Source organism: Astatotilapia calliptera, chromosome 5, assembly GCF_964374335.1.
Source record: "Astatotilapia calliptera chromosome 5, fAstCal68.1, whole genome shotgun sequence".
Lineage (NCBI taxonomy): Eukaryota > Metazoa > Chordata > Actinopteri > Cichliformes > Cichlidae > Astatotilapia > Astatotilapia calliptera.
In genome coordinates, this window is record NC_137426.1 from 11,436,685 (window position 1) to 11,461,796 (window position 25,112).

The following is a 25,112-nucleotide window of genomic DNA, read 5'->3' on the forward strand; positions in this document are numbered from 1 at the left end:
TATTGGACTCTCCTAAATAATACAAAGAAATTATTTAGTAGCTTTTATGAAGGAAAGTCATGGTGAAGTGGACTATTCTTCCATTTAAGGGCTGCAAAACGTGCTGATAAAGTCTAAAAAATACATCATGTTTGTACGTGTCACAGTGTTTTGCACAATGAATGCTGTGTTTGTAAGAATTGATCACGTCATGAGTTTGGCTGCAACTTTCATCCCGAGCTCTGAGTCACTGTCAGTTTTACAGCCTTCTTACGGATGAAGACATTACCCTCGGTAATGTTCTAATCCCACAGCGTCATCCCAGCAAACAATACTGAATAACCATCTTTAACTGGTCTTTTCTCAACGTCTAGGCTTGGTTGAAAACTAATCCCAAAGTTCACTGTCACCTTGTTAGATTTGATAGCTAGCCTGTTTTATATTAGCCTTATACAGAGTTCAGCAAAACAAAGCCCTTAATTTAGCCAAGAGTGAAAACATCTAAAAAAAAACTGATCATGGATTTCTCACTCTGTGGCTCATTTCTCATCATACTGAGCTGACTGATTATACAGGTTAACATCAGGAGGCAGAGAGCTGATGGTTTTGTTAGGTTTGTCACAGTTTCACACGAGTTCATCATGCAACAAATTTAGATGTAGATAAAATCTCAATGCTACACGAATGGCCCAGTTGCCCATTGAAAGAAACCACTGGGGTCTCTGTAAGTGAGCTGGGCTGAACAGTTGATAAAACTGAATCCATGTATCAAGAATAACTATTATATTCTGTTTCTTTGTATTATATAATTTCTGTGACTTAATTTTCTTTGATAGATCAGTCTTGTATAACACACACAGTGGTTTGAGGCTTTGTGATGACAGAGACAGTGATCACATTATGGCGATAATGGATTAACAAAAAGAGGCCACTGTTTGAGAAGCCTGCACGGCAAAGCACACACAGGAAAACCTCTCATGTGACTTGAAGTGAACAGCATGTGACTGTAGCGGATAACTTTGTTTGGAATGATAGTGGGAATCTGTATCTTCTGTTTAATGTTCGGTTACATCAAAGTGTAATGTGTTTGAAAGGAAGACAGCTGACAGATCCAGGTGTCTGCAGGCAAACTTTTTTAAAACATGGTTGCAGGTTGATTTGTGTTAATGTTATTTGAAGTTTTTAAAAAAACTTTTGTGAAAGCATCAGTAAAGAAATGATGATCAGCCATAGTGATGGGAATCATAAACCGGTTGCATTTGCATGGCTCCAAGCTTTTTTTGTTTATAGATCATTGCTGGTGTATCTTTCTGTCATTTTGCATTGTTTAACAGTGACGTAAAACTCATATCAGTGGAGTTTTTGCATACCTCAGTCACATGCAAGCGTTTCACTTTGTGTTCAGACTCAGAAACTTCAAAGACCTTTTTTTCCCCACATAGAAAATAGATCAGGAATCAATATAGAGTGTGACCTATGATCTGCATCTGTGTCAACATTAGTATCAAGTCAATTTACAGTAGAAGAAACAGAATTAAAGAAATATTAGTAAAATACAAGGATGGTAGGGGAGAAGTTACAATAAAGACGGACTTTTAAGAAACTGAAAAACGTTGAAAGGTGATTAAAAGTGATTCAGTAATTCAGAATCTAAATGTAATATAATAAAAAGCTTGAATGTAAAATGGGCGTAGAAATATTTTCTATTTGCTGTTACTCACAGATGACGTCTAACAGATGTTAGAGAACCTGAGGAGTAGCAGCTCTACTCTGAGCCCTTCCCAAATGACTGGACTCCTCACCCTATGCTAAAAAAGAGCCGAGCCACCCTTCGGAGAAAGCCTGTTTCCACCGCTTGTATCCGTAATCTCATTCTTTCCCCTTAAAAAGAGCTAACAATGAAAGTGTTAACAAAAAGATCGGGCCTAGATTAACAGATTTAAGGTATTTGTCAACAAAAATGCTCCATCTGGTGGCAGATGGTGGCTAACATTTACAGTGCAACAATTTACCAGCACTGTGCATCAGTGACAGTGTTAACAATTAGAATAAACAACTACTATGTCTGGTAACAGACTAATGAAAATAGCGACGATTATATAAAATCTTATCTCAGGTGTTTCTTATTGTGTCATCGTCCAAACACGACCTAATGTTGTTAATTCAGTTAATTTGTAGGTGATGGCTCCATGTTCAAGTAATGACAACTGTTAGTTATTTTAAAGTTAATATAATTTGTTTTGCTCTTCCAGGAAATCAATGGCATCACTGCAGCACTGGCAGAGGAGTTGTTCCATAAAGGTAGGATAGCAGACACAGTGGACCTGCTTTAGAGGTCTTGTTAACATCTGATTTGTAAATAACCGTTTGAAGCTTCCTGCAAAGAAAATAACAAGTGTGTAGACCAAGGGTGTCTTACATGTGACATGTTAGGGTCCAAATAGGCAGACAGTGTATTTGCAGTGTGTGAAAATTGTATTGACCTCATTCATAATTCTATTTTTTTTTATTGAAAATGTTTGAATCATAAATATTGACTCCTGTGTGAGGATGCCACTGCAGGATTCCACTCAGCATTTATCGAAAGTTAAAACAATTTCTAGATTTCAATACGTAGTAAAGAGTAAAGTACAACTGTGTGTAGCTCCATAATACTCTAAAATTGTAATATACATGTAATAACTGTATACTCAAGCAAAATAAGATAATATATAAGATTTTTTTCTAAATGTTTAAAAAGATGGTTCATGTTGTTTATTATACATTTAAGTAATTGTGGAGCTCTTTTTTGTTATTGTTTGTTTTAAAATGAAAAGAATGAAAAGATGAATTTGACACACCTGGTTTGTACAGTGAGCAGTGTCACACTGTCTGTCTGTAGGTGAGCAGCTGCTGCAGGCCGGCGAGGTGTTTTCTCTCCGTCCTCTGCAGCTCTTCTCCGTCTCCCAGCAACTGCGGATGGCCAAACCAACCTGCTGCAATGGCGATGCCAAAACAGACCTGGGACACATCCTCGACTTCACCTGCAGGCTGCGATACCTCAAGGTTATACACCACTTATACACCAGAAATCCCTGTCATGTCGTTTCCCTCTGAGCATCAGAGGTGGTGAAGGCTCTCACTGGTTTTTGTCTTTGTTTCTCAGATTTCTGGTACCAGAGGTCCAGTAGGAACCAGTAATATTCAGGAGGCGAGTCTCCCCTTTGACCTGTCTGTTTTCAAATCCCTGCTGCAAATAGAGGTAACTGTCTCTCTGTCCATGAAATATGTTTTGTCTGTTTTTATGTACCGTATTTACCGCACTATAAGGCGCACGTAAAATCCTTAAATCTTCACAAAAATTGACAGTGCGCCTTATAATCTGGTACGCCTTATGTATGAATTTTGGTTTGTGCTTACTGACCTCGAACCGGTTTTATGTGGCACACTATGCTCAAAAATCTGTCAAAAAAAGATTTTTAGTGCCACTTTTTGGAGCATTACGGTTACCATTGCCAGGAGCCTCGCGGAGTAATACATACTGTGCTTCAACACAACATTACCGTGTTGTGTGTGTATAACGACTCCAAAATGGCACCCGCGAAGAGACACGCTTACGAAGCTGATTTTAAACTTCGAGCAATTAGTTATGCAGAAGAGAATGGAAATAGAGCAGCTGCCAGACAATTCGGCATTAATGAGTCCATGGTGCGCAAGTGGAGGAAGCAAAAAGATGACCTAAAACAAGTAAAGAAGACCAAAAGGAGTTTCCGAGGGAACAAGGCACGATGGCCGCAGTTAGAGGACAAAATTGAACAGTGGGTTATTGAACAGAGAACAGCAGGTAGAAGTGTCTCTACAGTCTCTATTCGACTCAAGGCAACAGCGGTAGCACGTGACATGCAGATCAACGACTTTCGAGGGGGACATTCTTGGTGCTTCCGTTTTATGAAAAGGCATAATCTCTCAATCCGCACAAGAACTACTGTCTCACAGCAACTGCCAAACGATTACAAAGAAAAGTTGGCCATTTTCCGCACGTACTGCCAGAATAAGATCACTGAAAAGAAGATCCGGCCAGAACACATCACTAACATGGACGAGGTCCCCCTCACCTTTGACATCCCCGTGAACCGTACTGTCGAGAAAACAGGGACCAGTACGGCATCTATACACACCACAGGGAACGAGAAGTCATCCTTCACTGTAGGTCTGGGCTGCCAAGCTAATGGCCAGAAACTACCACCCATGGTCATTTTCAAGAGGAAGACTTTGCCAAAAGAAAAGTTTCCGGCCGGCGTCATCGTCAAAGCTAACTCAGAGGGCTGGATGGACGAAGAGAAAATGAGCGAGTGGCTGAGGGAAGTTTATGTCAAGAGACCGGATGGCTTTTTCCACAAATCTCCGTCTCCGCCATTCACAGACACTGTAAGCAACAGATGAATAAAACTTGAATTTTATTCACTAAAATTGAAGCATACACTTCTTGGATAGACTCTATCTCACAACAAGCCATAGGGAATTTTGGGAATTTTGTTAAATTGATTCCAAAGGCACCAGCAGCAGAAACATTATTGTGAGGTCCAGTACGGGGACTCCAGTTAATGAAGACGAGGCTGGCAGAGCCTACGGCTGCCTATGAGTGGAGCTGATGCCTATAAATACCTGTTATTAGAGTCATTTGATGTCGAACTAAATTGTACTTTTTTACTTGGAAGATAAAAACTCATAAAAAGATAACAAACAAAATAATAACTTGTTTATTTGTTTCTTTGTGTCCACTGTGGAAAAAAAGCTCAGCTGTTGATCTGAATAATTTTATTTTAATCTGAATTTCACTTCAGAGTTCAAACAGAAAAAAGAATAGGAGATGCTGACGCAGTATCCCTTATCACTCTTTGAAGTTTATCCAAATGTAAATGATCAGTGGTAAGATAAGTCCTTCAGCTTTTAACAATGTTAAAAGCTGTGTCTGTCTTCAGATCACCGAGTGCAGCTCTCAGCAGATTCTTGGTTTGTCCTCTCTGAGGTCGAGCTTGGTGACGATGAGCATCCATCGCTCCACCGAATCTATGATGGTACATTTTAGATCAAATACAGTACATGAACAGTATTACTGTTGTGTGTTGCACTATACTGATACTGACGTGTTTCATTTATGTGACGCCTCAGTCTGTCCTCGTCCCAGAGGCGAGTGAGTTCTCGCAGTGGGAGCCTGAGGGGGTGGAGTCTGGGTGTCCGGTCACCGCTGTCATCCCCGTGTGGAGAAATCTCACCACGCTGGACATGAGTCACAACTGCATCAGTAGCATCGACAGCTCAGTGGTGAGACACACACCCGCCAAAACCTGCAACATCAGCAGCTTCACCCAGAGTTCAGTCAGTAATTATGTTTAAAAGCAGTTTTTGTTTGTTTTCCTCACAGTGAAATAATGGAAAAATACACCACATAACAGATAAAATGTTACATAATAACATTACCAGATGATACACATTGTAAGTTTTTGTCTGTTTAATTAAACAACATAATAATGTGAGATTTCTGCTGTAAGAAAAAATAGTTTTTTAAAAAACAAACAGAAAATTTCCACCCAGATATCGTAACACACTGATGGACAAAACCTAACACCAAACTACATAATGATGATTTTTTTTTTCACAGCTCTCCTCTGTTATTTTCAGTCACAGAAACAAGCTGTTGCAGTTACAGCTCCTGAGAATCAGCCTATTCATTTACGTCCCCCGTAATGGACATGACGTATTAAATAGAGAACATCTTGAGCTTTCCATTGATATCTGATGTGTTCGGGTGGCCTCTTTTAGCCCCAAAGAGACAGGAAATCACAAAAGGTTCAATGGGAAGATTGTATATTCCTCGGTTTTGCGTGTAAATTATTAAAGGGGACATATCATGCTTATTTCACCATCATATTTTTTCATTATTTAAAACAATCCTTGTTTATTTTGTAATGGGGAAGTTTTTCCCAGTTTTTTAATGCCGTTCCTTTCAAACCAACTTTCTGCTTATTAGCTGTCACTTGCAAACAGAAGGTTTAAGCAGCAGCTCTGTGATGCTTCTGTGCTCACAGCCAGAGCCCCGTATCCCCACACTGAGTTTATTTCTCTTGTAGAAACTGATGCCTAAGGTGGAGTTTCTGGATCTGAGCTACAACCAGCTGTCCTCAGTGGAAAACCTCCAGGTATGTGACAGAATGAAGAATGAGGACAGGTCATGCCTCATATGATCGTCTGCATAATTCTTGAAACATCCAAAAATATTTTTATAGTTGATAAAATGAACAACGTTGTTATTTTCAGGATGATTGGACAATTTCTATAGTCTTAAATGTCACTGCAGCAATGTAGTGGTGTTAAATGTGTGTTATTTTAAAAAAATGTGTAAACAAAAATGACCTCCTTGTGTTCACAGCACCTGTACAATCTGGTCCACGTGGATCTGTCCTATAACAACCTCCGGGTTCTGGAAGCAGCTCACACTCGTCTGGGGAACATCAAAACCTTGAACCTGGCTGGCAACCAGCTGGACCGACTGACCGGTCTCACCAAGCTCTATTCTCTGGTCAGCCTGGACTTAAGCCACAACCAACTGGCACAGGTAAGTACACCAAGGACACCCTGATGGCCATGTGGGAGAATACAAAAACATTTCTCTTTTCATGGTTTGTTGCAAGACGGCATATCTAACATTTCCTCCTCAGTTTTTTTTTTTTAACATTGCTGTGTAAAAATTGTATTAAAAAACTATAGAAAACAAAAAACATGTATATAAAAGATGTAAACGAGTATTGAAATGATTAAACCTGACATTTTATTCTACTTTACATAATATATAGGGCTTCTTCCTTCTCAGTTGGTATCCTTTTCTTGAAGAATTGCCTTAAGAAGTATAAACCTGCTGTACTTCCGAACAATAAGTCTGATCATAGCTTTAAAAAATAAATAAATAAAAAATCTTGATATTTACAAGAGTTCGTTAACACCTTGGTTTGTAAACGCCTCCAAAGATTTTATATGATTCCACTGTTTCACCCTTTTCTTAGCAACATTACTTATAAATTATAAAATACTATTTCATGCTTCAGTGTATAGAAATATTAATGGATAGATTTGCGGATAGATCATTTTACCAGAGCTGGATATGGGTTCAACTAAGAGGATTAAAAGTTCTGGAACTAGATCCAGGAATTAATGTAACGTAGAAATAATAAAAACTGAAAGACGTCCTCTTAATATTAAAAAACCCCCAAAAACATCATAAACGAAGTTCTGTCTGGACCAAAGATTTTGATTTAGGTGGGGTGTGCAGCCTTGGCTGAGGTTTGCAGCGTCATGTTTTCACCGTGTGTTTGTATTTTTCTAGTTGGAGGAAATCAGGAACATCGGCTCTCTGCCCTGTCTGGAGAAACTCAACCTGTCCAGTAACCCCATATGCATCATCCCAGACTACAGAACCAAAGTCCTGGCCCAGTTTGGGGATCGTGCAGCAGAGGTGTGCAACCAAAACCTACCACACAATATTATTCCTCCTATGCTATTACTGTTTTGGCAAACACAACTTTTTTTTCTCCAGTCCTTTCTGACTGCTCTTACAGTCAGAAAGGACACTTGCATCATCCACTTCACCACAGTGCTTGTCTTTCTGTTCTCCACGTTTTTATCTTTGTGTTAATCCTTTATTTCTTTCTATGTTTTTAGGTTTGCCTGGACTGTAATGCGACGACGGAAAAGGAGCTGGACACTGTGGAAGTGTTGAAAGCCATTCAGAAAGCCAAAGAAGCCAAAGATCGCATGAGCGGCAACGACAAGAAGGTAGACTCTGTCACCCTAAGGCCCACCGAAGGGCTTAGTGTCAGTTTGTGTAGTTAAACTAGCAGCATTCATGTAAGTTTGTGGTGAAACATGATAAAATTTTCACAGTACATATTATTATTGTCTAAAATTATTGAGTCTAAAACAATGAACAAATCTATGTTAGAAAGCTGAAAGCAGTTGCACACTGATCAGCCACAACATTAAAACTACCTGCTTATAATCATGTAGGTCCCTCCCACGCCCCCAAAACAATTCTGAGAAGTAATATCTGTATTTTTATTGATTTTGTGTTTATTAGTATTTTACATAACTGTATAAATCATGGGAAAAAGTAATATCATCACATGGGCATTACTGACATTTCCCTCATCATTACGAGGTTATTGTGACACTTGTTGTTCTGTCTGTATATGGGACCTCTGGGTTTGTCCTGTAGTGTCTGGCAGCAGATCCTTTGGGTCCGATGCATTGAGGGGTTGGGACCTGTGAGTCAGGCTTGCTCTTCCCCTTCCCTTTGACGGGGCGGTCACTTTACCTTAGGGGGTCGTGCCTGGACTGCAACAACATTTGAGTGTATCTCTGATTGTTATGAATGACTCAGAATTTCATTGTAACAAGGTAATTATCTTTACCTGTGGGTTTAATGTATGGCTGATTGGTGTACTTGAACACTGTGAGAGGAACCAAACTGATGTTGTGCACTGATGTCAGTCATATGTGACAGATTCTTGAAGTTATTATTGTAGGGTCTGCCTTACAATACAAAGCGCCTTGAGGCGACTGCTGTTGTGATTTGGTGCTGTATAAATAAAAAAAAATTGAAATTGAAGTCAGACTGTGCCTTTGTTAGTTGAACTGTGTCATCCTATCTTTTAGATAAATTAACCCCGAAACCTGCTGTAGTTGTTTCATAACTTTAACCTGATTGTAGCTCAATCAATAATCATGACGTGTACAAACCCACCAGTTAGATGTAACTAACATAGTTTTTCTGACATCGTATTATTTCCTAACGGCTGAAGCCTTGAAAGTTTAGCAGAGGTTTTATTAGGTATTAATGCTAATTATTCAGTGTAAGGCGCTGTGTAGTTTTCTTGGTAAATAAGGAATTGCAGTTGGACACCACCTTCATGCTAACATTTTCTGATTGAACACATATTGCACATCAGCAGCAGAATTATTCAAAATGCATCAAATATAAATAAATCGTTCAGTGTGGAGATAAAAACTAACACACTGCAACATAACTGATTTATGAGCTAAATCTGTGTTTAAGCAGCTTTTGCGTAGTGCATCAGGACATGTATGTATCACAGGAAGGAAGGTAACAAGTTTAACAAATTCAGGTCAGGTAAGGACTTTCTGAATGACTTAGGGTTGCTGTTTGGATATTTAGCCTCCAAAGTAGTCTTTACTCATAACGGCCTGCAAAGCTTCAAAGGTTTCTCACACAGGCTACAAACACTGACCAAACTTTAGCCAAATTACAGCTCGTTTATTATTCATGAAATACATGTAATAATAATAATAATGCATCTCGTCTCATTTAAACAAAGCCATAATAGAGTCCGGAGTATTTTACTAACACTAATTCTAAAACATGCAGTAGGCTTAGCAAAGGGTCATAACTGACTCTGTGTGCATGACTTGATATATGCCCTAAGTCCTCATACATGTATCTTGACACCACTTAAGAAATTTTTAAAATATTAAGCTGATTCCTGTTTAAATGACAATGTTTAAAAGTCATTGACTGGGAACCCAGATATTTTAATATCTCTTCACATTTACAAAGCCTGTCTATAGGAACAAAATAGCAAAAAAAAGAGAGGCACACAGAATATTCACTGTAGTTTGTTAACTGTTGAACCCTTGGAAGCCTAATAGGAATAACCCTTAAAACTCTTTATAGAAGAAAGAGTTAAAGCTACAAAACCTGTCAGTTGTTTAAACTATAGGCACACAGATTTAGCTCATTAACTTCACTGTTATACAGTGGCACCAGACTGCTACAGATAGTTTGGTTTTTTGTTTATATATCATCAGAGATTGTCTTTAGATCTTTAAAAAAAAAAAAAGGTCATTTGTTGCTCTGCAGCTGAAGGAGCTGCTGGTCGTAGAGTTGTGATGTGATATGTAGATGACTGCTGATCTCTGAAGGCTTCCCCCCTCTCTGTCCTCCCGTCAGATCAGTGAGGAGACCAGGCTTTCTGCTGCTGTACCTCCTCTCCTCTCCTCCTCCTCCCCCTCCCCTCTCCCGGCCTCCTCTCCTCTCCCATCCACCTGCTCTCCCTCTTCTGTCGCTCCTCCCGCTGCTGTCACATCCTCCTCCTCTTCCTCTTCTACCTCTTCGGCCCAGCAGGCTGCCTGCCCCAGCAAAGGTAATCATGTATGTATCAGGCTGTGCCATGCTGAGGGAGGGGATGTTTGTTTTTGTTTCTAATAAAGGACAACAGCCAGATGGTTCAATACTACTTCTAAATCATTTATAAATTGGGCGTTGATCAACAAACTAGTTAAGTTATTGTGAAATGAATACGTTTGAGTTGAGTTTTAGAAATTTCTTTTTACGGCATCCTTGAGTTTCCTACAAAGCAGATATGATGTTGAATCCATGCCTAAAAGCAATTGTTGCATTTTATTACAGTGTGTAAAATCTCACTGCTAGATCACTAGCAGATATCAGATTGCAGTCAACTGAATTCTGATTTAATGCCCCTCCTAATTAAAGTGCATAATCCTAGCTACGGTGGCTGTGATAGGACAAACATGCTTCAGTCAGTAAAGAGTTAAAAAATATAAAATGTAAAATGTACCTCATAATTGCCACGGCCGGTCAACCTTCTGCTGCTACCGTTTGTGTAAAAAAGAAATAAATAAATAAATAATTGAATATAAGTACAGTGGTCCCTCGCTATAACACGGTTCACCTTTCGCGGCCTCGCTGTTTCGCAGACTTTTTTGTGTGCAATTTTGCATGTTGTTTTTTTTTTTGTTTGTTTGTTTTTTTTTTTTTTACAGCGCATTGTGTTCTCCGTCCTGATTGGCTGTAGACCATTGTCAATCAATCTCGTGCCGTGTCTCCTGTCAATACAGGATGCGTCCAGCTTGTCAAATTTACACAAATCTTCGATCGCTAGCAGTGTGACTCTGAAGTGCTGTACTGTATGTTTGTAAGTTTTCTCCCCAACAAACACAACAATGTTGACGAAACGTCGTCACCTGCGGGTGCTTTTGGTTTCATTCTATAATACTGGACTTATTTTTCTACGAAGGTTTGAACTTTGAGAGTTTTTAAACAAGAGAGAATAGTGTGAAAATGTTGATGCCTGTCTGAGAAAAGTGTTTAAAGTGTGTAGTGAGGGGTTTTACAGCCTTAAAACATCTATAATAATTGAAAAAAATTAAACTTGGCTACTTTGCAGATTTCACCTATCGCGGGTTATTTTTAGAATGTAACTCCCGTGATAAACGAGGGACCACATACTAAATAAATCAGGAATAATAAAAAGACATGGGTGTGCAAAAATGTTTTCTGGTATTTTATGTTTTTACCCCTGAGTCACTTCAAAACTCAGGCTGCAGTTCACCTGTAGTGAGTGTAGGCTGTCCATCTGCTGTTTACCTCAGCTGACAATATGCCGGGTCTCCGCTACTTTTTACTCTTTAAGCTAAGTCAGATATAAGTGGATGAGTCAGTAAAGCTCATTTCTGTTGAGGATATCCTGAACTTTTCTGTCAGTCATGCGTCTCTAGCCACATACATAAAACGCGGCTAAGTGGAACAGTGATGAAACTGCACACAATGTAAAGCTCATAAACTGCTCTAACAGCTTTCTGTCCTCTGGTTTGGAGACGCTTTCTAAATAAAGACAAGTCTCTCTGAACCAAACTGTAAAGCCTTTCCTCCAGCTCAGACTTGGAAATTAACAGCTCTCATAACACTTAATTTTCACTCTTTTTAATTCTTAAATAAAATCTTGCTATATCTCACAACAAAAACCATTAAAAAAGCCTGATTCCAGACCTCTGAATTACTGCTGGTATCATCTGTTTCCATGTTACATCAGGAATGGAGGCATCATCTTCATTGAAGGGACAAATAAACAGCTGGTGGACATTATATGCATACATGCATACATATGTGTGTATATGTGTATATCTATCGATATCGATATAGATCAATAGATAGATAATATAGTGGTTATGAAGGAGGTGGAGTTCAATAGAATTTGACCATTATAACATGGGAGTCTATAAGGATTGACTCAGTTATGGAGCCAGCCTCATGTGGCTGTTAGAGAAACTGCAGTTTTTACAGTTTCTGGATTGGCTTCATTTTTCAGCCCCAGAGGTTATAGCTTGATAATACCACTGCTGACATTAATGTTTTGCTGTAGTTCCCGTGACACCTGTTCATTAACCACCTTTTTACAAGATGTGGACACTAATCTTTTAAAACTAAACATTTAAGCATGTTTGCTGATCCTTATTTATGGCTATTATTTTGTGGAATGTAATTCCATTTGTTACTAGAAGTTTATGTACTTAAATTTAAATGATTTATCTTTTAACCAAGATGTGATACCCTCAAACCAAGGGTATCACACCTGCCAATGATTTCACCCCCAGCATCGCTGATGTGTTTGCTGTCCTGTTTCAGATATGACGAACAGAGAAGAAGCCCCAGTTCCCCCCAGTGTTCCCCCTCCTGTGGATCCTACACCTCCCTCTGCAAGCTTTAGCACCAACACACACCTCCCGTCTGCTGACTCTGCACAGGTTAAACACACACAAGCATCGGAAATGGGAGGGGTCTGTTACCATCACACCAATAGGATATTAGTTAGAAGGGGAAGTGTTTGGTTAGATGGGAGGGGTAGTATTGGTTACTTAATTATAAATGATCTTAAATTACAAGTATTACTTTAAAATCTTCCTGATATGTTTGAGGGTTGCTGCTAATTTTAAAGAATGCAAACACATCAAAGGAACACAGTAAAATTCTTATGATATTATCACTTTGGACAGGTGAAAGCACAAGACTGCACGTGAGGTGTTCAGGTGGAGGTAGATCTTGTTTAGAGTCAGCTGATCTTTATTGTTGTGTGTCTTTGTGTTTTCAGATGCAACAGCCGGTTGTCAGTTTGTCTGAACACACTCACTCTGGGGCTTCTACAAGCATTACTACTGTTACTACTTCTACTTCTGCTACTGTATGGTCAGTATCAGATAATAGTGCTGTTACCATAACATTTAAAATTAAAATTGGCTTTTAACATCTAATATATACGGAGGTTATTGAGTTTCAGTGACAATAATTCAACAGCAGAAATGTGAGTGAATAAGTCTTTGTAAAAGTCTCACTATTCAACGACAGCAGTCTTGCCAATCTTGGTTTTCTGTTCATATTTGGATGTTCCTGTGTAAATGAGTTGGGATAGAAGCAAAGCTTTACATTAAAAAACAAACCAACAAAAATGTGCATCTATATATTCATTCACCAGTCAGGCCTGATTAAAATAATAAACTGAGAGGGGAAATAAGGCTATCCTCCAGTCTTACTTGTATAGTGCTTGAGATGACATTATTGGCTCAGTCCAGGGTGAGTGTCTCTGGCTCCTCCAATCAGAGCCGTGGACAAAATGCCACGCTGATTACACATACAATAAGAAAACGTAAAAAGCACACTTACCTACATTTTTACTATGATGATAATTACTTGAAATATGATTAGAGATATGTGGTTTTAAAGTGCTTTGAGTTCTCAAGGAGAGTAGAACCAGTCCATTCACCATTTAGATAGACCTGCCAACACACTCCTGAAGCCGTTGGGAATTGGGGATTGTAAATATGCTCCCTGAATTCATATTTCAGCAACAGCACAGTATTAAACAGGTTTGTGACCCGTGACTTGTGGGTAAGGGGTGTAACCATCATCCTCTTCTTGGTGATAAGAGTATTTTCAGTGAGCTTGTATTTATCTCACAGTTAACACATAAGCAGGATGAGCTAAACCAAGCTGTGGTAACAGTATTTATGAGCTGACATTTTTATCTTATATTAAACAAAAGCAATAAAAACACATCTGTTTCTCCTCTCTCCCCCCTCCAGTTGTGTCTGCTCCTCTTCCTCATCCAGACCCGTTGAGGCCAGTTGCTCCTCGTGCAGTGCTGCCTGGTGTCCTCTGCTTCCTTCTCACCTGCTTTCCCTTTCCTCCTCCAACAAGGACTTCATCACCCAGCTTACGCAGCATCTCAGCTCCACCCTAAGGCAGCAGAAGTTGAAGAAGGAGGGGGAAGAGAAGGAGCAGGAGAGGGAGGAAGAGAAGAGCTCTGAATCCAGAGAAGTTCAGTCTCATGTAGAGGGCACTGAAGTGGGCAGCCCCAGGTATTTAAACCAGATATATTCTGTTACTGAATTTGAGGATTCCAGAGATTCCCACTGAATCTGCAGAGTCAAGGGGTTTCTGAGATTCTAAAATTTCTTTACTGTGTGTGAAATCCTCTATAATTCATCAGATCAGTGTTATATTCCAGCTGTTTTTAAAAGTTATTAGAGAAATGATCCTTTGGATGCATATTTATAACAACAGACAGATCATTTTAGATAATCAACTTATAAACAAGACCTGAAGATGACTTTTAGCTCATTCTGTGTTTATCACTCCAGTCTAGGGTCCACTGATGGCTACTTTGAGATGAGTCTGGATGATTCTGTAGAGGAGCTGGTCGGCCCCTCCTTCATGTCGCTCCCTGCTCCTACTGCAAAGGAGCCTGGTGGCCATCAGGAGGAGCAGAGTGAGGAGAAACAGGAAGAGGTCCAAGTCCGCCGGGTTCTGTGGTGCTACTGTGTACAGGTGGAGGAGGAGGAGGTGAAGCAGAAGGTGGCATGCCTGGTGCTTGCGGACCAACTGTTGGGCCTGCTGTGCTCATCACATGATTTCACAAGGGCCAATCAGAACATGGGTAAGCACACAGTCTACATGCAGACTGGAGCAAACTTGGAAGCTGTTTTGTCATTTTTATCTCCATCTGAAGCACAAATTCGATTTAGAAGAAATCTAGTTAACTTCTACAACACTTCTGTTATAAATTAACTGAGACTAACTAGATTTTGATGTCACTGTTGGTTTCCAACCCGATCTGATGAGAAAGATATTAAAAAAAATCTCACAAGGTTTAATTTGCAAATTGTAAACACTGGATGGTTTGGCTTCTTAAATATAAGGATTTTTATTTTTTTATTATATGGCATATCTTTATGTGTTAAACCTTTGAGAGAACACTGCAAATGCATGATGTGTAGTGCTGTAATATTGAGTAAAATATTAAGATGTGTGTTTTGTTTTTCTGTCTGTAGACCAAGATCTGACTCTGCCTTTGGAGGAAGTGCTGTTCAGCCTCCAGGTGGACCTCCTGCTCCCGTACCCTCAGCTGTCACTCTCTTCCCAAGCTGAGCTCCCAGACTCCTGTCTTGCTTTTGGACTGCAAGAAAAACCAGCCCGTTGGTTCTACATCTTCTCTGAGGTTGAGGAGCTTCAGCATATTAGATCTGAGCTCACGGTGCTGCTTCAGGTCAGAGAGCGACACATAAGCCGCCTCAGTTTAATATTCAGATGCAGTCAGTGGTTTTGAATATTTGTATTTGTATTGCATTTTATCCATTTCAGATTCTTTGATTGCATTTTTAAAGATAAAAATAGAGCTGTGAGTTTATTTTATTAACTTACCATAAGTCATATTTAGAAACAGGAACATGCCTTCTTTCTTCCAGGTTGACCCAGAGCTCTCCAACACTTGTCAACTCCTTCCTCGCTCACTCATCAACTCCTGGGAGCTGGAGGAAAGTCAAGGGGCGCAGGGAGGCTATCCCGTCCTCTTCATGCCCTCCTCTTCGTCATCTGCCCTCAACACTAATCTCCTCCTTTCAGACATCTTATCTGAGGAGCCCAGCCTTCCCTCTCTGCTCTTCCTCACCCACCGACAACTGTGGGTGCTGAAGATGGACTTCAGAGAGCTGTCAGAAATAGAGAAGCCCAGTGCTGGCCTTCGTCATCTCTCCTCCTCCTTTTGTAGGCTAGTCCGTGTAGCCCTCGGCTCTGTGGTGCTTCACCCCAGAGAGAGAGATGCTCAGGTGGGGGACAAAGTCAGCAATACATCCTGCTCAGACCCACAACATCCCCAGAGGTAAAGATGGTGCGAGTGGATGGTGTAACTCTAGACTTGAACTCTGACATGTATGTTTATGTTCTAAATCGATAATTTCATTAGTTTATATAAAATTATTAGAACAAAGCAAAGAAATCTGAATATATTTCAGCACCTGAGGAAAAAAAGATGATGTGAAGTTCAGGGACAAGAAAAAGCTGTTATTATTAACCATTATGCGTGTTGGAACGTTTACATAAATGTATAAATGTATATAACTGGAATGTGTTGTTTTTAGTGTCATAAAACCACAACACAGCAATGATTTATTTAATAAAGAGTTTCTTTAAGCCAACTCTGACCTTATCTACAAAAAATATCTTTGTATTTGAAATGATGGCTACATTGATGGTTTTTATATTATGATTAATTGTGGTTATGCCGTGTCTAATCAGTAGATTGCTTTACAAATTAATCATATTCAACTTAGTGTGATTCCTCCAGATTTAAAATCATGAATCTCTACTATTTATTTATTCCATAACCTAATTTGAAACTCTTTAAGTTGAATCTTTTGTATAAATACTATAAATAAAAATAAACAGCAATAAACAAAACATTTTTTTCCTTGATTTTCTTTCTTTAAATCTGTGTGAATCTCTTTTTTTCCATCATCGTATTGTGTCCACTAGGAGGAGTCACACTGTGGAGCTGCTGCTGGGTGATCACAGGCTGCTGGTGTGCTTTCCTCTGGTCCAGAACAAGAGCTCCTTTCTGGGGTTGCTGAGCCAACGAAGGTCTGCTCTGGAGGGGCTGAAGGTGGTGGCCCTGCCCCGGCCCTCCAGGCTCTGTTCACAGCAAGGTGAGTTCTCACAAGGTGAAGACCAGACTCTATTTTTTTTCATTTTGTTTGACCTCTTCTGGTTTCTTTTCCAAGTATTACAGCTCTGTTGTTGTGTCCTCAGGTCGTTATAGATCCAGAGACCAGTGCTGTTGTACCAATACCAAGCAGTCACATGGCTCCAGCAGGTATAGCCTTTAAATATTAGCATCAAGCCTAGAGTAATAAAATTGTATTAAAGCGGAAAGTCTGCATTTCAACCACACCTTGATGTGGTTGACAGAGGAAAACCACAAAGAGCTGTGTCATTGTCCAGATATTTATGGACTGAAATGTTTTTCTTTTTGTTTTTTCCTTTTCTTTCACAGCTGGGACTCTTCCCGTCTTCACATGGAGGAGAACCAACCCTCTCCCCACCTCATTCCTGGTCTGTCACCGGGTCTGAAGCTCATGGCTGGACTGGGAGAGCAGCAGCTGCTCACCTACTTCCACAGATATATAGCACAGGTAAGAAACCCTTTTTTGAAGCATGTGCATTACAAGAAATCACTCTGAGTGATCACTTTGCTTGTAAACAGAGCTCAAATCAGAACACAGTAATTTTCTAATAACTCTAATAACTACTGTTTGCAGTGACTGTGTTAGATAAATAAACTTTAGGACAGGTCTTAAATCTTTATTCTATATTCTATGAATCATTTTTAAAATCTATATATCACTTATATCAGTCTGAGGCGGAGGAGGTGAGACAGGTGCTGTGGCTGTCTGTGATTCTCTACAAATCTCCTGAGACTGAACTCACCTGCTGTCTGCTACTCTCCACTGATTCAATCTACTTCCTGTTGGAGGATTCGGCCACTACATTGGGTCATCACTCAGGTAAAATTTACTCATGTGACTGGTCCCCGGTCAACGGGACGTTTATCCATCATTGTGTCGAGTCATTCCTGAAATTTCTTTTCTGAATTATTGTGCTTTTTGCAATTGTTTGAGTTATAAAATATGTCTCTGAGTGGTGTCCCTGAGATCATTTTTGTTAAATCTCGATTCCTTTTTTCTTTCTGTCTGTTTCTGTCAGTGTTGGACATATCAGACTCTGGAGATCCAGACACATGTCTGTGCTGCTGTATGTCCATCAGACTCTCTGATCTGCTTGCCGTCAACGTTGGGCTGTTTGATCAGTACTTCAGAGTCGTAGGTGGGTGCTTTTACCCCTGTTCTCTCATGACATTCCAACATTATATTTTTATTCTTGGACTCAACTAGATTAGCTTTGCTTTTTTACTCGTACTGTGAGCTGTGTGCCTGTCCTATTAGATTTATCTCCTCTTACTGAACGCGCAGCACTTTCTCATAAAATAGAAATTTATTTGTGGTGATAAGGCAAGAGGCGTGTGTGCACGTAAAGACAGGAAACTGCAATTTTTTTTAAAGGAAAATAATAAATAATACCATTTATTAAAACAAAAAGAACTGCCTAAAATACATTAACACCCACTTTGTTACAAGCAAACCTGAGTCACACATCCAGCAGCTGCACATCAGCTCCACCATCTGGGAGAGCGTCAGTAGTGCTTGTTCTGTTTTTGTATGTGTAGGGACACATTCCTATAGTCAACCTGCTGCAGAGTGATTAGGGCCAGCTGGTCAGTGGCGCCCAAACTTTGAAAATGATAGTGATGGGTTTTCCACCTATAAATAGGCGATTTATTACCGGTAGATTAAAATTAAATAATTGTGAAAAAAAAAAAAAAAGTGTTATGAGTTTCCAGGAATGAACTGCGATTTAACTTGGAAATTCTTGAGTATTTTCTTTTTTTTCAAAGAGTGATGAGGAAATAGTGGGGGGAAAAAGCAGTTTGAAGCCTGAACTTTTACATTTTGGGCCATATTTAATATGCACATCCATCTATGTATGTATATTTGTATGACAGAAAGTAAGGAAAGATGTGATGAGCCCCCTTTAAGAGTGAATTGCTTTTAAATAAATAAATAATGTCTGTATGATTTTCTTAGCTTTCCATCGATTCTCCCTCCTGTAGGTCACTCAGCAGATCATGTGGTGTGCTGTCTGAGCAGGGACAGCTATGGCACGAGCGTTTTCCTGCAGGAGCTGATGTCAGCTCTCAGTCTGCAGCAGCAGCTTCCTCCTCCAGAGCCATCCGATCAGGACTTCTACTCGCAGTTCACCAACACAAGCACGGGTAACTCGGGCAACGGTGCCATCTGTTGTCCTAGTAAGAGTGAATATATAATATTAAAGTATAAAACCCACATCTTCTTAACAGACAGCACTTCCTCTCTGTATGGATCTTGATTTTCTCTGACTTCTTAGACTTTTATATATCATGACACTGTGAAGGGACTTATTCTTGGTTGCTTCATAGATAACATCATAGTTCAATATATTCAGTAAAGATTACTCTTTATTGTACAAAATGAAGAACTCAAGAATGTTGAAAAACATCTATTTAAGTGTTTTTTTTTTTGTAATGTATTATTTTTGACCAAATATAAAATCTGTACAGACCACCAGTAAGCAATGATCATCGTAACAAATGTAAATATGTCTCCCCCTGCAGGTAAGATGCAGAACTACGAGCTGGTCCACAGCAGCAAGGTGAAGTTCATTTATCCCAGTGAGGAGGAGATGGGAGATTTGACCTTCATTGTAGCAGAGAGGAAGACTCCAGCAAGCGTGGCGTCCTCCTCCCCATGCTCCTTTAACGTCCTGCTGTACTTGCTGGTCTTCCAGGTAAGAACTTCTTCTTAGAGAAACGTTGCACACAGGAGCGGAAGCAGGATCTTCTCAGGCTAACTCAGTGTGCACATAATTGCAGCCACAATGAGCTTGTGAATATAAAAGGATCTATAAAAGAGAAGCAACGTTGGATGTTCATGTCGATAGAAACGTGACTTCCAGTTAATGTTCACACTCCTCTGTATCTGCTAAATGTGTGAATGGGCTACTGTGGTAATAATGACACTGTGAGCATTTTGGATGACAGTAATTTGGCCTCCAGTAACATTGTGATAAACTCTTAAAGCTGTTTGACTGTTGCTGAAAACTGATGTTCTAGATAAAGAATCAAATCCAGTCTTGTTTTTCTGGTTTTATAATTCCTGTTTTCAATTTCTGAGCTTCTTGGTTTTCTCTATTTTGATTATGATTATTTTCCACCAGGTCCAGATCCCCAGCAGTCCACCCAGCCAAGGCTCTGCACTCTCAGGCACCTCCTCTTCTGATTTAGGCTCTGCCCGGTCTCCAGTTCTCCAGCCCAGGACTCTGATCCTAACCAGCACCGATGTGTTCCTGCTGGATGAAGACTATGTCAGCTATCCACTGCCAGACTTCGCTAAAGAACCTCCATCCAGGTGAGAACAAAGAAATAAAACCTTTTCAAACAGCCTGTATACAGGGGTGTTATGATAGAGCAGAATTATGCATGACAACGACCTTAAAGTGGGGAGGAAAGTCCAACAGGTATTAGAAAATTAAAATCAATTCTGTGTTCTGTATCGCCCCTAAACTTGGTCTGAGTCACAAGTTTGCCGCAAGAAAAAAAAATCGTTGTTTGTCCTCGTCTGCAACAGAAAAAGAGGAAGAAGAGGAGACAGAGACCAGCTGAGATTGTACTGTGCAGACAGCTTAGTCTGAAATACTGAAGGAAAACACACAGCTCAAGTCTGTGCTCAATGAAGCCAAAGAGGAGAAGCATCAATTCAGAAACTGTCAAGAGGAACAGGAAACTGTAACATACTGGCTCTTTTTGATTGTTTAGGTTTCAGTCCGACAGTTCCTGCTGATCCCGATCCCACATTTTACTGGCCCTTTGTTGTTTTGGTTCTCTTTATTCTCACATATTCTTTTAAATATGTTTTACAGTCTGCACGCTCCATTTTAAGTTGTAAGTCCACCACCAGCATCACATTCCTGTTGTGTTCTGCACACCGTGGATAGAAGCCTCTTAGTTTCAGTAACCTCACATGTTTACTTTGATGTGAAAATAGACTATTCCCAGGCTCAGTACAGGGAGTGCAGAATTATTAGGCAAATGAGTATTTTGTCCACATCATCCTCTTCATGCATGTTGTCTTACTCCAAGCTGTATAGGCTCGAAAGCCTACTACCAATTAAGCATATTAGGTGATGTGCATCTCTGTAATGAGAAGGGGTGTGGTCTAATGACATCAACACCTTATATCAGGTGTGCATAATTATTAGGCAACTTCCTTTCCTTTGGCAAAATGGGTCAAAAGAAGGACTTGACAGGCTCAGAAAAGTCAAAAATAGTGAGATATCTTGCAGAGGGATGCAGCAGTCTCAAAATTGCAAAGCTTCTGAAGCGTGATCATCGAACAATCAAGCGTTTCATTCAAAATAGTCAACAGGGTCGCAAGAAGCGTGTGGAAAAACCAAGGCGCCAAATAACTGCCCATGAACTGAGAAAAGTCAAGCGTGCAGCTGCCAAGATGCCACTTGCCACCAGTTTGGCCATATTTCAGAGCTGCAACATCACTGGAGTGCCCAAAAGCACAAGGTGTGCAATACTCAGAGACATGGCCAAGGTAAGAAAGGCTGAAAGACGACCACCACTGAACAAGACACACAAGCTGAAACGTCAAGACTGGGCCAAGAAATATCTCAAGACTGATTTTTCTAAGGTTTTATGGACTGATGAAATGAGAGTGAGTCTTGATGGGCCAGATGGATGGGCCCGTGGCTGGATTGGTAAAGGGCAGAGAGCTCCAGTCCGACTCAGACGCCAGCAAGGTGGAGGTGGAGTACTGGTTTGGGCTGGTATCATCAAAGATGAGCTTGTGGGGCCTTTTCGAGTTGAGGATGGAGTCAAGCTCAACTCCCAGTCCTACTGCCAGTTTCTGGAAGACACCTTCTTCAAGCAGTGGTACAGGAAGAAGTCTGCATCCTTCAAGAAAAACATGATTTTCATGCAGGACAATGCTCCATCACACGCGTCCAAGTACTCCACAGCGTGGCTGGCAAGAAAGGGTATAAAAGAAGAAAAACTAATGACATGGCCTCCTTGTTCACCTGATCTGAACCCCATTGAGAACCTGTGGTCCATCATCAAATGTGAGATTTACAAGGAGGGAAAACAGTACACCTCTCTGAACAGTGTCTGGGAGGCTGTGGTTGCTGCTGCACGCAATGTTGATGGTGAACAGATCAAAACACTGACAGAAGCCATGGATGGCAGGCTTTTGAGTGTCCTTGCAAAGAAAGGTGGCTATATTGGTCGCTGATTTGTTTTTGTTTTGTTTTTGAATGTCAGAAATGTATATTTGTGAATGTGGAGATGTTATATTGGTTTCACTGGTAAAAATAAATAATTGAAATGGGTATATATTTGTTTTTTGTTAAGTTGCCTAATAATTATGCACAGTAATAGTCACCTGCACACACAGATATCCCCCTAAAATAGCTAAAACTAAAAACTACTTCCAGAAACATTCAGCTTTGATATTAATGAGTTTTTTGGGTTCATTGAGAACATGGTTGTTGTTCAATAATAAAATTATTCCTCAAAAATACAACTTGCCTAATAATTCTGCACTCCCTGTATACATTGGAAATGCATGTTTAAAGCACTAGTTAATGAGTTGTTTTTTTTCCTTAATAGAAATAAGTATAACTGGATGTTACTGACAGTTGCAATCTCTGCAGGGAGCGGTACCAGCTGCGTGAGGCCCGGAGGATCCGCGACCTGGACCGGGTGCTGCTGGGCTACCAGACGTACCCCCAGGCTCTGACTCTCGTGTTTGACGACCTGCCCGGCCCCGACCTCCTCTGCCACCTCACCATGGACCACTTTGCTGTCAGCTGCAATGAAGCTAATCCCAGAGGAGGTGTGGCCAGCAGGGGTGCAGAGGGCGAGGTGCAGTGGTGCATTTTTGTCCCGGGAGCCGACAGCAGAGAGAGGCTGATCTCGCTCCTCGCTCGACAGTGGGAGGTGCTGTGCAGCCGAGAGCTTCCTGTTGAGCTCACGGGCTGATTGGTTGACAGCGATGACAGACAAATAGGTGACTGCTCAGCTGCTGGTTGGTGGGTGGAGTCATCATGTGATTGGGTTCATTTACACATGGACTCAGGGTTTGATTGGTTTAATCTCAGTGTTGGGCCATGCGGAGGATGAACACAAAATGAAATTTCCTCCCTTTTTTGGTTAATAATTGACAGAAATTAATAATAACTGGGGTGGAGTCGTGGGTAAAAATATTGAGACTCACTGCACTAGATGACGAAAGCATTTCTGTGCTTTTTGGGGGGGGGGGGTTTCCTCAGCATTTCGGTTCTTTGAAGATGGAGGAACAGGCCACCAATCAAACACAGCTTAGTGAGACTTTATCCTGAGCTTAGACTTCTCACTATCAGTACAATTGCGGCCCAGTCAGATGACGGAGGGTGTCGACTCTGGTCAGAACACAAAAAGGGTACGTCATAATGGGCGAAAACCAGTGCTGTGACTTTGGTCCTTCCACTTCTTTGATGTTGACCAGTAGAAGCGCAGAATGCCACTAAGCTGTTTATAACTAAACATGATAGTGATGTTATCAGAGTTGTTTGGATTATTTTGGAGGACCCACGGCCTGAATCTGCTTTGCTCTCAACAGGTGTTTATACAGAAAGAGAGTAGAAGTAGTGACCAGAGACTGTGAAGCATCAGTGAAATTCAGCGACCTGTAGTGATGGGGTGCCAAATAGAAAAGGGTTATCAAGGCTAATGGAGAGCTATGTGAAGCAGAGCGGGGGGACAGAGTCACGCATAACACTTTGGTTGCTGTTGTCTGTTTACATTCTTTTCCAGGAAGTTTCTATATGGCGCCGCCTTCCTGTTGTTGTGAGAGATTAACATGATTGGTCATAGAGCAAAATGTCGACCGTTATGTCTCTCAGGCAAGAAAATGCAGGATTTTATGACCCTGCAATCGCCTAATCTGAGACGGTGACCACCGTAATTTGAAAAATCTGAGCCCAGCAATCATTCTTCTTACAGATTGGTGGGAATCTGGCTCCTTCCCCCTCAGTAGTGTCTGCACATCACTGGATTACAGTGACAGGAGACAGGAGAAGAGGCCCGTGACCTTGTACGAAGCCAAAATCCTGAGACTTTTTTTCTTTTTCTTTTTTTTTGGCACAACTTCTCCTTCTTGTAAAGTATCTAACCATGCATTGTATATTCTTTTTAAATTTTTTTAATTTTATATATATTTTTTTCTTTTTGGGGGGGTGGGACGGAGGGTTGTAGATGTTGCACACACAGACTGGATTTGCACAGCATTGGGCGCTGCAGAGGGTCCACGGGAGCTCCAATACTCCTAATTCAATATTATGTTCTGGTTCATCTTCTAAGACTCCGTCTTATCCAGACTCGGATCTGAAGGTGGATCACCTCCATTTGCTGGACATGTTTAGCCTAGCTTAGCACAAATACTGGAAGCAGAGGGAAAAGGCTAGCGTAGCTTTATCAAAACAGGAAAGAAAACATTTAAATAACTCCAAAGTTATTTGATTTACTTGCTTTTATTTACTGGCTTAAAAACCAAAAATAGCTTTTGTGTGTGTGTGTTCCTATTCCTTTGTGTGTTCAGCCTGACTGATGATAAGATCGGGGGGGTTTCATTTGAAATAGCACAAACACACAGCTGCTCGGCACAATCTTCTCTCTGAACATTTTATTTCTTGCACATTATAACTGATGAAGCAGTATTACTGAACTGTATAATGAAGCTTTTTAATAATATGATATTAATATAATTGTTGCTTTTGGACAGACGGATGTTTCCCATCCTGAAGCTTATTTTGTAAAAAGACACAAGGGTCCTGATATTATTATCATCATGAACTCTGAAATGTAGTATTATCATCGAGTGTTATTTTTAATATATTTTGCTTTGTGTTTTATGTAATTTGTTTTTCTTACAATACAAATGACACATAGGATGCTCTCCCACCCGTCACCACTGTTGTTTAACATTATTGGGCATTGTAAACGGGAAATACCACTGAATTAAAATGAAACTGAAAGCTTTCCCATGAAATATTAATTCCCATTTTGGCGGTTTGGTTCTTTGAAAAAATCAGCAGGATTTAACCACAGTCTGCAAACTTTTCAGCTGATGCAGCAATCTGACCGAAACCAAAGGAGGTCTGTTCACTCTGCGCTTCTGTGGAAAATGACTGACAAATGTCCGGCTCACCGGCAGCAAAAGAAATAAAAAGAACTGCGAGTGATGTGCTGATTACACTAGAAGTCAGTTACTCATTCTGTTAGCTCAGCAGAAGTAAAACTCATAAAGACTGAAAATTG

At 40.4% G+C, this 25,112-nt stretch overlaps 1 protein-coding gene and 1 long non-coding RNA gene across 5 annotated transcripts in view; one reads left to right on the forward strand and one right to left on the reverse strand.

Moving 5' to 3' along the window:
* The window catches only part of nisch (nischarin), a 28,215-nt gene extending 3,381 nt beyond the window's left edge, over positions 1 to 24,834 (forward strand). For 2 of the 4 annotated variants that reach the window (XM_026167236.2, XM_080301179.1), the window contains exons 4-28: positions 2,232 to 2,280; positions 2,861 to 3,024; positions 3,125 to 3,220; positions 4,941 to 5,036; positions 5,131 to 5,283; positions 6,090 to 6,158; positions 6,389 to 6,574; positions 7,340 to 7,468; positions 7,675 to 7,788; positions 9,980 to 10,172; positions 12,455 to 12,573; positions 12,918 to 13,012; positions 13,906 to 14,181; positions 14,464 to 14,759; positions 15,154 to 15,368; positions 15,568 to 15,980; positions 16,634 to 16,803; positions 16,907 to 16,970; positions 17,151 to 17,289; positions 17,511 to 17,661; positions 17,861 to 17,980; positions 18,825 to 19,019; positions 19,365 to 19,537; positions 19,967 to 20,157; positions 22,469 to 24,834. In XM_026167236.2, coding sequence (XP_026023021.2) covers positions 2,232 to 2,280; positions 2,861 to 3,024; positions 3,125 to 3,220; positions 4,941 to 5,036; positions 5,131 to 5,283; positions 6,090 to 6,158; positions 6,389 to 6,574; positions 7,340 to 7,468; positions 7,675 to 7,788; positions 9,980 to 10,172; positions 12,455 to 12,573; positions 12,918 to 13,012; positions 13,906 to 14,181; positions 14,464 to 14,759; positions 15,154 to 15,368; positions 15,568 to 15,980; positions 16,634 to 16,803; positions 16,907 to 16,970; positions 17,151 to 17,289; positions 17,511 to 17,661; positions 17,861 to 17,980; positions 18,825 to 19,019; positions 19,365 to 19,537; positions 19,967 to 20,157; positions 22,469 to 22,796 — 4,194 coding nt within the window. In that variant the 3' untranslated portion in view covers positions 22,797 to 24,834. The remainder of the gene's footprint in view (positions 1 to 2,231; positions 2,281 to 2,860; positions 3,025 to 3,124; positions 3,221 to 4,940; positions 5,037 to 5,130; positions 5,284 to 6,089; positions 6,159 to 6,388; positions 6,575 to 7,339; positions 7,469 to 7,674; positions 7,789 to 9,979; positions 10,173 to 12,454; positions 12,574 to 12,917; positions 13,013 to 13,905; positions 14,182 to 14,463; positions 14,760 to 15,153; positions 15,369 to 15,567; positions 15,981 to 16,633; positions 16,804 to 16,906; positions 16,971 to 17,150; positions 17,290 to 17,510; positions 17,662 to 17,860; positions 17,981 to 18,824; positions 19,020 to 19,364; positions 19,538 to 19,966; positions 20,158 to 22,468) is intronic. The other 2 variants (XM_026167237.2, XM_026167238.2) reach the window with 2 other exon arrangements.
* Positions 12,851 to 15,663, reverse strand: LOC145428668 (uncharacterized). Its single transcript, XR_013908985.1, has 2 exons — positions 15,524 to 15,663; positions 12,851 to 14,059 (listed from the first exon to the last, which is right to left on the reverse strand). It is a non-coding gene; the product is annotated as an uncharacterized LOC145428668 (long non-coding RNA).
* Positions 24,835 to 25,112: the final 278 nt, after the last annotated feature.